The sequence below is a fragment of the Parasteatoda tepidariorum genome, chromosome X1, assembly GCF_043381705.1.
Source record: "Parasteatoda tepidariorum isolate YZ-2023 chromosome X1, CAS_Ptep_4.0, whole genome shotgun sequence".
NCBI lineage: Eukaryota > Metazoa > Arthropoda > Arachnida > Araneae > Theridiidae > Parasteatoda > Parasteatoda tepidariorum.
Window position 1 is genome coordinate 7086455 of NC_092214.1, and position 16690 is coordinate 7103144.

Consider the following 16690-nt stretch of genomic DNA (forward strand, 5'->3'; position numbering starts at 1 on the left):
GGATTAAGACCAATGAACCATACATACAGTTCGTGGATAAATTGTTAGACGCACTATAAGATTCTAGGTAAAATCTTAATTATCAGGTGATTCTATACAACTTTATTGCTTTGATGCAGCTGTAACCTGTTTGCACTTGTTTACGTTCGAGTATCAATTGGTTAAATTAGGCGATATATAATACAAATTTGACGAGTGGATAAATTAGACGATATATTATATAAATATAGAATATTTATTATATCATGTATTATATAAGTATATTTGAATAATTAGATCAAATTATTAGACGCACTGGCAGTTTTTTAATAATTACATTTTTGGCACGAGTTCATATGCAGTACTTTTATATTTAGACATATATGTAATTCAGGAGATTTTTTATATGCCTCCTATTTGTATTTATTTTTAACGTATTGCATTACAATGTTAACCAATTGATATATGAACATAAACAGGTGCAAACTGGTTTCAGCTGCGTAAAAATAATAAAGTTATATATTATCACATGATAATTTAGATTTTACATAGAGTTTTATGGGTTATTCTCTTTTAGAATTCAGTTAAATAATGCTCTTTAATGGCAGATTTAACTCCTGCTGTGCAAAAAGAATGCATATTTATCAGACATTATTATTTTAGATTATACAATTTAACCAAAATTGATTTCTAGAAAGTGAGTGTCGTAATAAAAAGCACTAACATAAAATTTATATAAATAAATAATAAATAATAATTAAAGAAATACTTTATATCATAAATCAAATTACGCTTGATAATGCAAAATCGACAGATAAAAATGTATAAAGACAAACTACAATGAATAAGTATACACTGTATAACTGTATTCTGAAATTTATTGATAATTTCTTTTACTTTCCTGTGAGGTTTCAGTTTATTTAAAGAAAAGAGTGGCCACATATTTAGTAATTGGTCATTATAAGCGTCGTATGAGCATAAGACATGGTTAATTACATGATTGATAGATTGTGAAGCAATTGATATACAGATATCTCGCAGATAATCATGGTTGATATAACGCATATAAGGTACGGGGTGAATGTTGGCGAACGTCTACCAAATGGACACCAAAAAACATCAAATGAAATGTCTAACAGTCAAAACTGGAAACATAATAGCTTCTTCGTTGATTTTGAAACAGTATGAAAATATAGTTGTAATAATTTTGATTAAAAAATAAAGCTATGTCGATGTGTTAAAACATTAAAATTATTAATGTTCAAATTTGAAACTATTTTGGTTAAGCATTAAAAAATGTCATGTCATAAAATATATCGATATTTTCTTTCTATATGCGCATGATCTTTATATCTACAAACCAACCATAGGCAGAATCTGATGATGAACTTTTAAAGGGATGATTTGGGCTTCTAATTTATCATAATGACCTTTCTGGTAAATGGACGGCCATGAGCCGACTGCATGAATCATGGTGGTTGTTTTCATTGACGTATGATAGACAACCATGAGACGGCTATGAATGGGTGAAGACCGCCAGTGAGTGAATACTCAACACCATGTTTTAAACCGAAAATATTAGTTTAGAACACGGAATAAATCAATTTGTAAAACCGTTTTTTTTAACAGAGTTTCAGAATACAGTTTACTTACTTTTTTCCTCTCTGTAAGGGTAATTGAGCTAAAAAAATCCACAAATTCAAAGTCTTACCTTGCATATAAAAAAGTGGAACGAAAACTTCTTGAAAAATGAAACAAAAACTGGTATGTACTCACTACTCACATGCTTAAGGGGTTCGATGCCATACTTTGCAACTACTTGTCGCCCAACAAGCATTGGTAACCACTGACTATAGGTGATATGTTGTAATTCAGCTGCAACGATGTGTCTTGTTTCTTGGTAAATAGTTTCATCATCCCAATGAGGATTGATATGAGACAAAATATCAGCGATTCGATTGTGTTCTCTCATCCATAGAGTATGCATTACTGTTAACATTAACTGTTCATTTACTCTTTCATCACCTAGGAAAAGAATATTTTTTGGATTATTTGTAGAGTTTTAAAGTTTTATATTGGTATTTTTGAAACAATTAATTATATCCTTTTAAAAATTAAAAAATAATGTAACTGTCTTAAAAATTAAGGTTGTTACTTTTTTTAAAAGTATTTTAACCCCAAGTGCTTGTTCTTGTTACACTAAAGACCAATAAAGCATAATTCACGCAAAGTCTTTCATAATTCACGTGCATACGAGTAAATAAGTAGTCATACATTCATCATAATAAGTAATTCATACGAGTAAAAAAGTTATCTAAGAAATTAAAGGTATTTCAGTTGGTAAAGATGAATCCTGCATATATATGCCCTCAAATTATGAAATTTTGTAAATTTTGAAAGCTCAATTAATGAATGCAAATTAACGAATGCAAATTAATAAGTCAATTAAAGGTTGGAATTTATTAAGTATGCAAATTTTATAATCTCAAATAAGAACTTTTATATTATCAATAAAAGGAAAATTTCATTGCAAACTACTTTAAAGATGTTACAATTAATTACGTTTTAATCTAAATAAACGTAAGAAAAATGGATTTTGAACAAATTTAGCCAAATTTAGCTAAATGATGCCAAGAGCTGTGATTAAAGCTCCAAATATTGCTTAAGAAAATAGACACAGTTCAAAGTGATTATTTAAGGAAATAAAAGCAGCAAAAAATGTACCTCTTCAATGCTTAGCCCAAATTTAAGATCTTTAATAGGAATTTTGCATAGTTTGTCTATGTAAAGAACTCTCTTAGCTATTGGACAGGAATAGTTGAGGTGACTATGGTTACGAGGTTTAACTATTTCAAGTATCGTATAGTTGGGTCATAATTTAAGACAGATTTTGGCTCGAGCGACGAGAGAAAGGGAACCAGGGGAGAAAGAAGCTCCCCTCTTTGAAATTCGCTATTTCTTGTTTCCATAGCAGTAGGCGGCTTTAGACTTCGTGGTGAGGAGAAATAAACTATACTTATTTTTCCTTGCTTTCGTAAACACTAAGCATAATCATTACGGAGCACATTTCCAGTCTTAGAGAGTCCAGACTGAATAGAGAGCAAATGTAATTCATCAGGCCTCCCTTCGTATACAGAACTCTAAGCGATAAAATGGTCTTAAAAAACCTTAATTCGTTCAAAGTTAATTTAATACCACTATTATAAATTCATAGGACCCGTGACCGAAATGTATCAAAAGGAACTGATGACTTTTAATGCCTGTCCAAAGAAAAATAGCTTAAAAAATATACTTAAGGATTAAGACCAATGAACGACATCACATTAAGAATTTATTCTCCCATTAGTTTATTTTTAACAAAAAAAGAACAGTTCTTATAAGAGAAGGATCAAAAATGAGTAAATTCTTTGTCCATTTTCTTAAATAGATATGTCTATTTCCTAAAACTCAAATTTTGAGATATGTTCAGAGTAAAAAGTTCACCAATGATAAAGACACATAGTTAATTTCCAAATAATTTCTTTAGAGAAACAGTGTGTTAATCTATGCCATGTCTATTTTCTTTCTTAAATAGTTATGTCCATTTCCTAAAACACAAATTTGAACTATGTTCAGAGTAAAAAAGTTCACCAATTTACACATAGTTGATATCAAAATAGCTGATTTCAAAATTCAACACATAGTTGATTTGAAAATAATTTCTTTAAAGAAACAGTTTTTGTGTTAAAGAAGTAATGATTAATGAAGTTTTAATATGAATGATCTTGTGGAAAAAGGTGATGCTATTCCACATTGATAAGTGAAAAATATCCAGATAAAAAACCATCATTTTCACAGACAAGGTATCGACAATTTAACTTTTTATTTCGTTGAAACTTTTGCTTGAAATAAATAAATTTTTGTACTGCATTTGAATTTTACTGAAATTCCGTAAGATACACTCTAAAACCTTTGATTTACATTTAATTCTTTGACTTATCACGAAAACTTTAGTACCCAGCCTGAAATATTAGAACTCAAGATAAATTTAATTGATCAAAATTAAATTACTATTTTTTATTCTGATAAAGTGTCGCTAAAATTATTGTAACATATGGTAGGCAGTTTTTGAAATCTGTTTGAATTGTCTCGTAAGAGGGATACAGCATTGGAATATTTAATATAGTTGCTAAATTAGCAATTAAAGTCCTAATGCAATTAGGACTTTAAATACAGTTATTAAACTAACCAGCATCGAAACAGTAAACATTTCTTGGTCTTGCTAAGCACCCAACATCTTTTTCTACCATTTTTTGAGGAAGCAGATCTTTCAGTCCTAGTTCAGCATACATTTGGTTTGTCTTCAGTCGACCTGTTTGTTATAAAATATATTTTTTTAAAGCATTCAACATTTGGTTGTGAAAATCAAAAATGTTGTCATTTTTGCATGAAAGAATGATGTCATAAATATCTCTGTAAATAACTCTGTTACCTCCATGAAACTCCCGTAATCTGCTAGCAATATCTTGGGTACTTCCATAAATAAAACTGCCATCCAAGTAAGCCGATATGGTGTTAATTTGAAAGCGAGGTCCTAATGCGATAAAAATATTAATAAATAAACATCAGTTATGATTCAGAAATAGGCATAAGTACAGTGAACCAAAAAATATATTACCCTGAATAATTTTTTTCTTATAATAGCTATATTTTATAACCGAATTTTAACGAACTAAGTACTAACCTTAATGATTCAAAATGTAAGTTTAAGATATATTAATGAATTCGAGTTTTTGAAAACTGTAACGAAAAGAACTTTTTAGCAACAGATGACGCTGTCTTTAAATATAGAACAAACCTCAACAAGTTGCCAATCAAAGCACATAGTAATAAATTTTTTTAAAGTTGAATCTGCATCGCCTTCAAATCTTCATATACAATTTAAAAGATTGACACTGTTTTTACATTGTTCACTGTTCAATAAAGTATGCATTATTTTTTTGCGACGATATGAAAGTAAGATGCTCAAAATGATATACTGATTTGGAACCAAATTGTTGATTTCTGCAAGTTATATGTCAAATCAGCAAATTAAGATAAAATAGTTATTTCTGTCCCTATTTGAATGGACATTAATTATTAGCAAACATAAAAAATAATTATTTAAATAAATAAAAGTACCGATTCAAAAGCGCAAAAACATTTTGTTCATAATAGGAAACGCTACTAAAGGCATTATTTCATGAAAATTTTTAATCCAGACGATGATCTGCTGCCAATGTCTAACTGAATCACCCTATACAAAGTAGTTGCACACTTGAAATTAGATGCCTTTTCATTTTGTTTTATCAATATACAAAAAAATTTCTTAAATTTCCAATGAGGTATTTGAAATTTAGAAACTATAAAAAAATTGCTTTTCCTATTTTAGAATAACTGAAAATATGATTCATCGATACCTTTCTTAAATTTTATTTTGAATAAAAATATTTATAGTTAATTCTGTCATTAACACATATTAAATTAAAAAGTGATGTCATAAAAATAATTTATAACAATAATTTATAACAATATATCTAAAATACATATATTCGAAATTTCATACTGCTGTCACTTATAGTTTTTGAGAATGATTATGTATCCACATTGCATAGCATTTTCACTTAAATTTTGAACCCTCAATGAAAAATTTTGAGTAACAGCAAATTTTAAAAGCATAATTTCTATTATGAGGAAATACTTATTATAAGAAGAAGCTTTTATTTTCTGCTACTCATATTGGATATTTAAGAACTTAGAAATAATTGCTGCTATCAACGAAACGAAAATAAATGTTTTATTATTAAAGAAGAAGTTTTATGATTATTTTCCGCACATATTAATGTAAATGATATACCTAACTTGCATCCTGGTTTTGGTCCTGGATAGATTCGAGCAAAATCCAAACATTGTCTTTTAAAATATTTGTAAAAAGGGTCATCAGTTGGTATTCGTATAGTCATGCAGTTAGGATGCTGATGCTCTGGGGGATATTTACAGCATTCAACATCGTCTTTCTTTTCATCTGCAAAAGAAAAACATTTATACATTAAAATACAATTAATTAATCTCATTACATTTTAGATTGGAAGCACACACACATAACTTATATGCTAGGATGAAAAAGTTCGGCTTGAAACATTATTGAGTGCCTGTCTATATTTAAATAGGGAAGTTTATTTCTTTCAATTTTTCTCTTTTTCCTTCAATTTTTCCTTCCTTTCTCTCTTTCTGTGAGTGGATTTATAAACTAATTCAATACTCGAAACGAGACATTAATCTTAAAGATCGAGTTTCTCTTAAGTCCAATATGTAGAATTCTACTTTAATTTTCAGTATATAAACTGTCTGATTTCTTTTTTTCTGGAGGCAGTCGAGGGCTGTCTGTGATGTTTTGCCACCAGCCAAAAACTGTTCCTGCTCTGACTGCGTGGTAATGGCTATCTGATGAAGCTGCCATGTCAGTGGTTGCTATTTTTTATGTCTTACAATTATGTTCTTCATTTGATTGTGCACAGGATTTTGGTGCTATTTGGTGCTAAAAGTACTAAAACTTTTTATAGTAGAACATATGAAGTGTCAAAAAAACAGTTGGATGTATTTAAAATCTTGTTTTTTGTAATTTATCGGGTAGTTATAGATTTTTTATATTTCGTGAGATCCGTAACAAAAAATTTTTTTCACACGTAAAAATCAAGAACCTTTACAATTGTTTGATTGTAATTTTGATAAAAAATAGGAATAAATTGTGTTTATACATTAATTCGTTTCACTCTTTACATTTTAATAATATTTTCAGTCTTTGATTTGTTCCTTGTTTTCTTCTCCCTAATATGATGATGATAGAAGCAATGATNACCAAGGACCTGTGGCACGACAGCGCGAAGCGCTACCGCTCAGCCACCGGGCATTAATAGATCGGGTAGTAATAGATTTTTTATATTTCGTGAGATCCGTAACAAAAAAATTTTTTCACACGTAAAAATCAAAAACCTTTACAATTGTTTGATTGTAATTTTGATAAAAAATTGGAATAAGTTGTGTTTATACATTAATTCGTTTCACTCTTTACATTTTTATCATATTTTCAGTCTTTGATTTGTTCCTTGTTTTCTTCTCCCTAATATGATGATGATAAAAGTCATTGCTTTTATAAATAGATTTGTAAACAAAAAATTGGTATTTGTTTAGTTACATCAAAATGTAACAATATAATATCGGAATAAATTTTTCTTTAATGATGAGATTAAACAATAACTCTTGCTTGTAAGTACCTATACTATCAACATTATGTTTATTACTCTAATTTTAAATTATTTATTAAAACTTGAGAGAAGAAGTATAATTTTTTGTTTTTTGCTTCATTTTTATCATATTTTTAAGGTAAACATTGTAAAAAATTCCTTTAATTCACCTATACATTTGAAATTTAGCTCAAGATCTTAAAAGTTCAAGCATTTTTTTTTCTTCATAAAATTCCCTATTTATTATGTTCTTTTTTATAAAGAGATTTTGTTTCAAAGTTTCCTGTGAAAGGTCCTGAATATTTTCTGAAAATATATTTTTTATAAATGTAAAGTTGAAAAAACATGTCAGTAACATGTTTTGTAAAAAGAAGTTACGAAATAATAATACGACGAAAGCTAGATAATATTATTTTGAATGAAATCAAACGTTATATAATGCAAAGAAAACAGAGACCTTTTATATCTTCCTAATATTTTATATTTGTGCAAAATAACGTTTGATTTATGGTTATGTGATGTTATCTAATATTAGGTGCTGAGCCGTGGTTGCTCAGGGGATAGAGCGTTCGAATCCCAGCGACAGTTGGTCAATACGAATTTCGCACCCGGTTTGCACCGACCACAGTGCTAACGTAAAATATCCTCAGGGGTAGAAGGATCATCTGTTAGAGTCCCCTTGCTGTTAGGCTAACCGTGGGAGGAATTCGTGGTTTTCCACTCCGTCTCACTCAAAGGCGTGTTAATTCCATCAAAAGGTCCTCCACGAAGGAAAATTTCTCCCAATACTTGATCCAACAGTTTCCTTGTCTTCTTGATTGGGTTCAAAATTACAAGACTACGGAGTTGAACATTATAATAGTCGTAAACCCAAAATTGGATAGATTTTTAAACGGCGGTTATATAATATTAGCTGCTACTTGAGCTCCTAATTGGATATATATAATTGGATACGAAGATATGTTTTGGAACGCCTCTTAAGCAATCGTTACTACTGCGAGTAAAAGAAGCTTCTACCACCAAAAGCTCCGGTCAATGTTCCGAAAATATTACACCGTTAAAAAGCACTTTTGTAAGTTATAAGCACATTGTTTCTAGATACTTTTTAGAAATGTACTTCTCAAAGTTATTTGAATAATCTTCTCTTAATTCGATTTTTAAATGGTTGAAATTTTGACTGTGAATTAGATTGAAACTTAATTGTTGTCAGAGCTTTTTTAGACTTCTTCTTTTTGAGAACTGCCCAAATAGTGTCTCTAATTAGTTCTTATTATGATTCCACCCTGTCATTTTGCAACTCTTTTTCTTAAAGGATAACCTCATGAGCTTATTTCAAGTTCTTTTTTCTCTTAATGATAATATCTGGGTGTCAAATATAGCGCAAAACTTGATAATAATGGTTTCGACACTCATCTGCATTTCTGAATACCTAATGTTTTGTTTTAAAAAATTGTGCTTAAATGCTTTTTTTCTATGCATTTTTTGAGAGAAGTTAGAGTTATTAAAATATTTTTAAATGTTTTGTAATGGACACATTTATTTATTTATTTAAAATACGACGAATGCCTTAAAGATAAAATTTCAATAATTTATGGCAAAATATAAATAGTAAATGGTTTATTCAATTTAATATATTTTCTTGAAGTCAGCTAATGACTTGTAAGTGGCTTAATATGCAACACGTCATTGTAGCCGAAAAAGGACGGCAAACGTAGACAAAAATTTTAAAGACACTAAAAATTGGTTAAATAACAATTTATTATATTGTTATTTTATTATATTGCTATTTTACCATACTCATCTAAGAAAGTTAAATACGATAAAAGATGGTATTCAAACTCTTAATAATGAGAAAAATCGTTTATTGACTGTTTACACTTAACGCAGTTAAACAATCAGAATTTTACCCGCGACAACTAGACCCACAGCACAGCCAACGAGATAAAGATAACGAATTCATATTTTTATTTTTATCATCGGATGTTTAATACAACTGTGGATGCCTTATAATCGAATACAAATAAGTGTGTAGAGAAAGCCTTATGACACCATTTAGTAACTTACAGCTAGCTACGAGGACTAATCTGTCAATATTACGACCAGCTTAATGGGAGTTCAAATCCCACTGTTGACCCCACAATATTTCCTTCATTTCTGCAACAAATGTGAAGTTTCTAGGGTCCAGCACTCCTCAACCTGTGACCCAGGACAATTGAATACAAAACTATCATTTACGCATAGATGGCAGCACCATAGAGCATCTTAACGCAAAAGGTCCAATATTTCCCATCTCTCAAGATAGATGGCATCACTAGACAAACTAATTAAACTTCAATGTCCGATTCACAAGATAAAACCGCAACTTAACCCACTATATAACTTTATACCAAATAAAAAGCCTACCATAACATAACTCTTGTGTCTAGTTAAAGTTCATTTTTACGATTTTGAAACCATTCTAGCTTTAAATGGTTACAAAGCTGTATAGTTTTGTATTCACGGTATTTTAAGCATACCAATTGTAAACGGTTTCTAACAGTAAAAGTAATGAAATTTTCCTAACCGTAAACTTTACAGTTAATTGCATGGACAGACTGCTGCCGGTTATTTTATTGTAAATTTGGAAAGAAAATTCTATCTGTGTATTAGGAAAATAGAAGTATTCTATTGGATGTAGTGCGAGCATATATGGTTTTTGAACCAATTTCTTTTGCAGAGCTTATCAGTTTCTCAACGTAGTGTATTATTTTTAGCTAAATGCGAGTGAATACTTTGTTTTATACATTCTTTTTCTGTCATAATATTGTCCATAAGTAACCGTAGTTCAGAATTATAGCAATTAGAACTTACGTACCTAATCTGATTCAGTACTATCCCATATTTGGAGACCTAATCTAAATGATGCAGATTAACATTTTAGTTTTTTTTTTTTTTATATATACTTATGCCGCCATGTTTATGAGTTTGGCCTATCCCTAAAAATTTACATCGGTCATATGTAAATTTTCTATTATCAAAATAAACATAATAATAATTACTAATATCGATTCTTAATTTTAAAGAAAAAATATTAGAGGCCTTCTTCTTATTACTTTTTCTGAATTTCTTTAAATTCCGATTGCTCAGATTTTTCTTGTTTAAAAAATTGCTTTTTATATGACTCTGAGAAATTGACATGCGTGATTTTTTTTTATGTTGCAGATAGTAGCACTAATTTTAATAGAAATGTTAAATTTCTGCCGACACGAACAATGAGAATGAATTTAGAGGAGGGTGACTTCTAAAGTTTTTATTGTTGCTCTATCTGAATAAGGTCAAGGCCAACAAACGTAGTAAAATTAAATTACTTATAAAATTTAATGTTTTTTTCTTGATATTTTAAATTTAAAACAGTTTTTCATTATCGGAAATAATTCCCAGATACGTAACTTTAAAGATTTTCAATAATTTGTAAAAGTATTTTATTTTTATTTATTATCAAACAAACTACATTATTTAAGGGACTGACATTTAAAGTTAAGAGAAAAATATACCCTTTTCATACATTCTCAAGCAGCTCATACTAGAATCGGAAACCAGATTTCCGTCTAGTGATATCATTTAAAGCTTTTACATCGACGAAAAACAGAAAAACGCAATATTAGGGGGGCAATCATCACCATGTAGCAAATGCTCTGTTCTCACTTTATTACAGGTTTTCTCACTTTATTACAGGTTCGTCTCATGCGTCCAATTTTAGAATAAGGGGGGGGGGGAGTGATTGAAATACATAGTTACAATCTTTCAAAAGTTTCACATTTGAGATAGAAATTAAAAACATTCCTTCCTTCTGCTAAATATCTACAAATTGATCACTATTTAAAAAAAGTTTTCTAAAAAAATAAATAAGACGCTTTTTTTTTTTACTTAGATCGACGATGATTCGTGCTTTTTTTTAAAATTTGTCTGAAATATTAGGGGGAAGGGAACTTCTTGAGATTTACAGTTATTGAGAAGCACATATACGCATCGTCCACAACTCCAACAACGCCCCAGTGAATTATAAAATGTCTTTTTTTTTCTTTTTTTCTTTTGTAACATTTTTTTAAACTTTTTTTTTAAAAAAATTTAATTGCGTTTCATAATTTGAAACAATCGGAAACTGCATTTGTTGCATTAGTTTTTTTTCAAGCTGAGATTTATTTGAAACTGTTCTCAGATTAAATAAAAGGCAATATATCTTCCGAAAATAACAGCAAGCCCGGCAGAAGGGGCAGAACATCACCCGGAGCGCTAAGTTACAGAGGCGCCGAATGAGACCCAGATTTATTGTTTGCTAATATAATTCGAAATATAGTTTGTTTGTTTATTTATAGGCTTTGTGTCTAATATCGTCTACACTAACTAATTAGCATATTTAAGATCACCCCCTTGAACCATTTAGACTTTTTTAATTTTTTTAATCACTGATGTTGAATAACGGAATGATATTGAATTTTCGGCAATGTTAGTTATCAATTTCGTAAACATGTAATTTTTAAACCAACCTATAAGACTACAGAACGTTTAGATCGCGTTTTTGGAAAACACTTCCCTCTTGAGGCACATATTGAATTAAATTAATCCACATTTGCATTACATTCGGAAGGAAACCGTGATTACACCAATAGTTAGTCAGACAGTATGTCTTTTATCTCATTGTTTTTCTCAACAAGGTCATTTTTGATGTGATTCTTTTCTGAAAAGAGTGCAAAATAACAAAGTCGATAAACTGTTAATTACTAATGAAAAAAAGAACTTTTTTAGATAATCATATATTGCATTTAGAGTTTTTTTTCTTTACTTCGTCTTTCTTCAAAAAGAAATTCTTGCAATAGTTAAAAACAATATTTATTAAAAGAAATACGCCACTTTACTTTGTACTTAAAAATAATTTAATCGGTAAAATTTAATATTGAATTGAATATATAACTTGCAGAATTTTGTGAAAAGAAAATTGAAAGATATAAGAATGAAATGAATAATAAACCTTCTTCATATTTTGTAAACCGAATATTGATTTAAAAATAGTTCTGATAAAAAGATATGCGTAGAAATTAGGTTATTGCATTAAACATTTGTGCAGAATTTTGTTAATAATGTAACTAGAATCATATGATGTTACGTCATTTAAATGCTTACACAAATATAAATAATTCAGGAAATCGAAAGTTAATAAAAACTATTTTCCAAGATCTAGGTCATTGGCAACTTGAAGTCTAGGGCACGGGGGCAACAAGCTATGCTTTCACCAACAAGCAATTTAATGACTAAAATACTTTTAGATCATATACAATATCCAACTCTTTTTGGCATCGTAATTAATGAATTTTTTTCTAACATTTTAACGACTTCATTTTAAAGACAAAATCAAGTTTTTATAAGTGTCACCTCATTTTGATAAGTAGGACTAATTGATTGAAAAACCTAGACTGCCCTGCCCAATGAAGTAAAGTTCACGTATGTGCATATATTTACAATGGGTGTTTAATGGTCAAGGTCATATACACTTCTTCGTTGTTCTATAAGGAAAAGCTTAGGGTGGAGTTATGTATGAAAAGGTTAGGATAAAAAATAGCTCAAAATTCATAGTAAAAAGTGAATTTATTTAAAGTAAATAGTTAACAACAAATATTATATTCGCATTCCAATATAGTACTAAATTTTAATTATGTATTTTTTTAAAAATATATAAACACATAAAGTAGTATCAGTTAGATATTTTGAGAAATACATATTTGATGTGAAAAATTAATTGAATAAATAAGAAAATATGACTGTCTAGAAAATGAAAGAAGAAAAATTATATTAAGTATCACTTTTTAAAAATTAATACAATTAATACTATTTTTTGCATAGAAATTATTAGAAGTTTATGATAAAAGATAGTTAAGAGGTTAATTGTAGTCTAAATTTAACAGCAAATATTGCATTCGCATTCTGATATAGTGTTAAACTTTAAGGATATATTTTTGAAAAAATGTAAACTCATAAAAACATATGAGTTAAATATCTTGAGAAATACCTATTGGATATGAAAAATTAATTAAATGAATAAAAAATATGGCTACATAGAAGATGAAGCAAAAAAAAAAAATTTTAGTAAAAATCATCGTTTAAGTTGAAAATTAACACAATTAATGATAAAATTTTTTGCGACAAAACTATATGACGGCTAAAATAAGAAACAGTTAAGAAATTGAGGAAAATGCGTTTATTTCAAATGTTTATTGAAAGTGATTTATTTAAAGTCAAAATTTATCAACAAACATTATATTCACCTCTGTAAAATCGAACAGCAAATTAAAGAATTAATTTTGTCCTGACTATGTAGATATCAAATTACTTTATGCTTATAGTCGTAACGAAAACGAAAAATTATTAGTTAAAATGAGAGATGAATATAAGCTAGCACAAACACGTACTGAAAATTCAGACGCCTAAAAATTATTCTGTTGTGTTTAAAGACGTTTCGACTCAATTTAAGAATTTTGCCACACCCTCAACTAAATGTGTTTCAAAACTTTATCCGCCCTCAGAACTCAAATTCATTAAGTAGGTTCAACTTTTCTTTTCTTTTTTTTAAAAAAAAAATTAAATGAGTACGCATTGCTTTATTAGTCACTTCACCAGCAAATTATTTATTAAAAAAAAGCCCCACAAAATATTATATTTTTTAAAAATTTAATTATTAAATAAAAAAAAAACATAGTATGTTTTGTTTTTGTTTCGTACGCCTTCATTTATTTGTTTAATATACAACGATTGCCTAAATGATACAATTTCACGAGCTTTCAGTTCCATTAATTTAAAAAAAATGTATGCCAAAATATTAATTGAAAATGGTTTACTCAATTCAGTCTATTTTCCTGAAATCAGTTAACAACTTGCAGGGGGCTCAGTAAGTGACACCTAAATTGTAGCCTAAAAAATATAGTAAACTAAACCAAATCTCTGTGAAGACACTATTATAACCGTCGTTGAACAGCGGACCCAATTTTTAGGTTTAGGACTACTCATGTTCAACTTCGTAGCCTTGTATTTTTGAACCCAATCCAGAAGACAAGGAAACTCCTGGATGAAGTATTGGGAGAATTTTGCCTTCGTGGAGGACTTTTTGATGGAATGAACCCGCATTTGCGTGAGATGGAGAGGAAAACCACGAATACCTCCCACGGTTAGCCTAACATCAAGGGGACTCTAACCCATGATCCTTCTACCACAGAGGATATTTTACGTTAGCACTGTGGTCGGTGCGAACCAGATGCGGAATTCGTATCGACCAGCCATTGAATTCCGCATCGAACCCCTGTTCTCCACATTGGAAGGCAAACACTCTATCCCCTGAGTCATCGCGGCTCTGTGAAGACACTATTGAAAATTTCTCGGAAAAAATGGGTAAATAACAATTTAAAAATTGTCATAAACTGTTCGTGAGAATGGGAATTTGTATCCAGCAGGTCGAAGAATCTCCGCGTATTAAATGGTGACTGGAGCACGTTAAATCTATCAGGGTTACAAAGTTCTCCAAGTTCCCATAACAAATCAACATCTCTGGGGGTACTAAACCAGGGATTCCTTTGTCTTCTGGGTTGGATAAAAAATTACAAGGCTATGGAGTTGAATATTGGTAGTAGTAAACTCAAATTTGGGTCAATTGCTCAACGATGTTATCAAAATAAAACAAAATCTCGGAGCTGTGGTGGCTCAAGGAATAGAGCACTTGCCTGTCTATGAGGTGACCCGGTTCGAATCCCAGCGAAGGTTGGTCGATATGAATTCCGCTCGTGGCTCGCACCAACCACGGTGCTAACGTAAAATAACCTCAACGGAAGCCGAATCATGGGTAGAGTACCCTTGCTGTCATGCTAACCCTGGGAGATTTTCGTTGTTTTCCTTTCCATGTAACTCATATACCGGTTTGTCCCTTCAGAAAAGTCCTTCACGAAGACAAGTTTCTCCTAATATTTGATCTTGGAGTTCCCTTGTCTTCCGGATTGGGTTCAAAATTACAATGCTACGTAATTGCTCATTGGTAGCTGTAAACTCAAAAATTGAGTCAGCTGTTTAACGTCGGTGATAAAGTAAAATAAAATCATCTGGGTGGCTGAACGGGGGTTTTATTCCCAGCGTTGACACCACACTATTTCTTCCATTCTTTACGACATGCAGAGTTTTTAGTGCTCTGCATTCCCCAATTAGTGATCCTGGATTATTGGAATTTGAAACTCTCACACACGCATAAAGGACAGCACCACGGTGATTAACACAAAAATCTAATATTTCCTATCCCTCACGACAGATGACAGCACCAGGTAACCTGAATACATTCCACGATTGTCCGTCAAAACAGAAATACATTCTATTGTTCTTTTTAAAAAAATACAACCTAACTACAATGTCCATTACCTTACGAAAATCCTATTCCCAATGTCCAGTTAAATTTCATTCTAACGGTTTAGAAACCATACGAATTGTAATCGATTTCAAACCCGTAAAGGTAAAAAGTTTTTCTAACCTTAAACTTTACGGTTAATTGAAAGCATAGACTGCTGCTGGTTTTTTTTTTTTTTTTTTTTTTTTTTTTAAATCGTAATTTTAGAATTAAAAGTCAAACACAATTAATTACAATTATAATGCTGCAATTGCTACAGTTGAAATAATGCTACAATTTAGTGTGATTGTTTCTCTTGTTCAAAAGTTAATACATTTTAAAAAAAAGTTAAAACAAATTAAATATTGAGAAAAGCGTAACCTAAAAGATATTCTGCATTGCGTGTAAGTCCTAATACCAAATTAGTACCAGTGTTAACAAAACCAAAAATTGACTTTCAAAAGTGTTAAGTCAATGTATTGACATCTGAATAATATTAAATAGTGATTAAAAACTACATGCTTACAATGCTGCAAATAAATGCTTACAATGGATTGTTGTTGCTGTTAAAATTCATATATGTGTTTTTAAACAAAAGCACCAAATAATTTTTTAACAAAACCGCAATACCTTTTGAAAAAAGACAGAAAGAATATCTTTCTTAAGACAAAATTAAAACTCTTTCACTTTAAATAGTTGAGTCAGTCTGAGCATTGAATTAGGTCATTCAGAAGATTTCAAATGACATTAGTTAATTTCAAAGTTCTGTTTTAAAGTATAAACAGCTCTATAGAAACAAAAAATAGTTTAAATGTCTTTTTCAATAATACATATATGGTATTGGTTTCAAAATATTGCCTCTAAATATCACTTTCAGATGCGTGACCTTGGATAACCTCACTTTTATGTTGCAATTTTTCCATTATAGAATACGATTCTAAGAAAAGAAAAACGCGATACTCTGCGAACAAAAACTAACACTGCTAATTAACTCATTGAATAGAATTTCACAATTCCGAAGTTTAGGATCAAGGTTCAAGTAATTTAATCTTTAAGA

General features: G+C 29.9%; 1 protein-coding gene across 1 annotated transcript in view; it reads right to left on the reverse strand.

Moving 5' to 3' along the window:
* The window catches only part of LOC107446436 (peroxidase-like), a 67670-nt gene that overhangs the window by 21342 nt on the left and 29638 nt on the right, over nt 1-16690 (reverse strand). The window contains exons 6-9 of the mRNA XM_016061083.3: nt 5855-6022; nt 4451-4552; nt 4208-4330; nt 1763-2004 (exon numbers count right to left, since the gene is read on the reverse strand). Of these exons, the coding sequence (XP_015916569.2) occupies nt 1763-2004; nt 4208-4330; nt 4451-4552; nt 5855-6022 (635 nt within the window). The remainder of the gene's footprint in view (nt 1-1762; nt 2005-4207; nt 4331-4450; nt 4553-5854; nt 6023-16690) is intronic.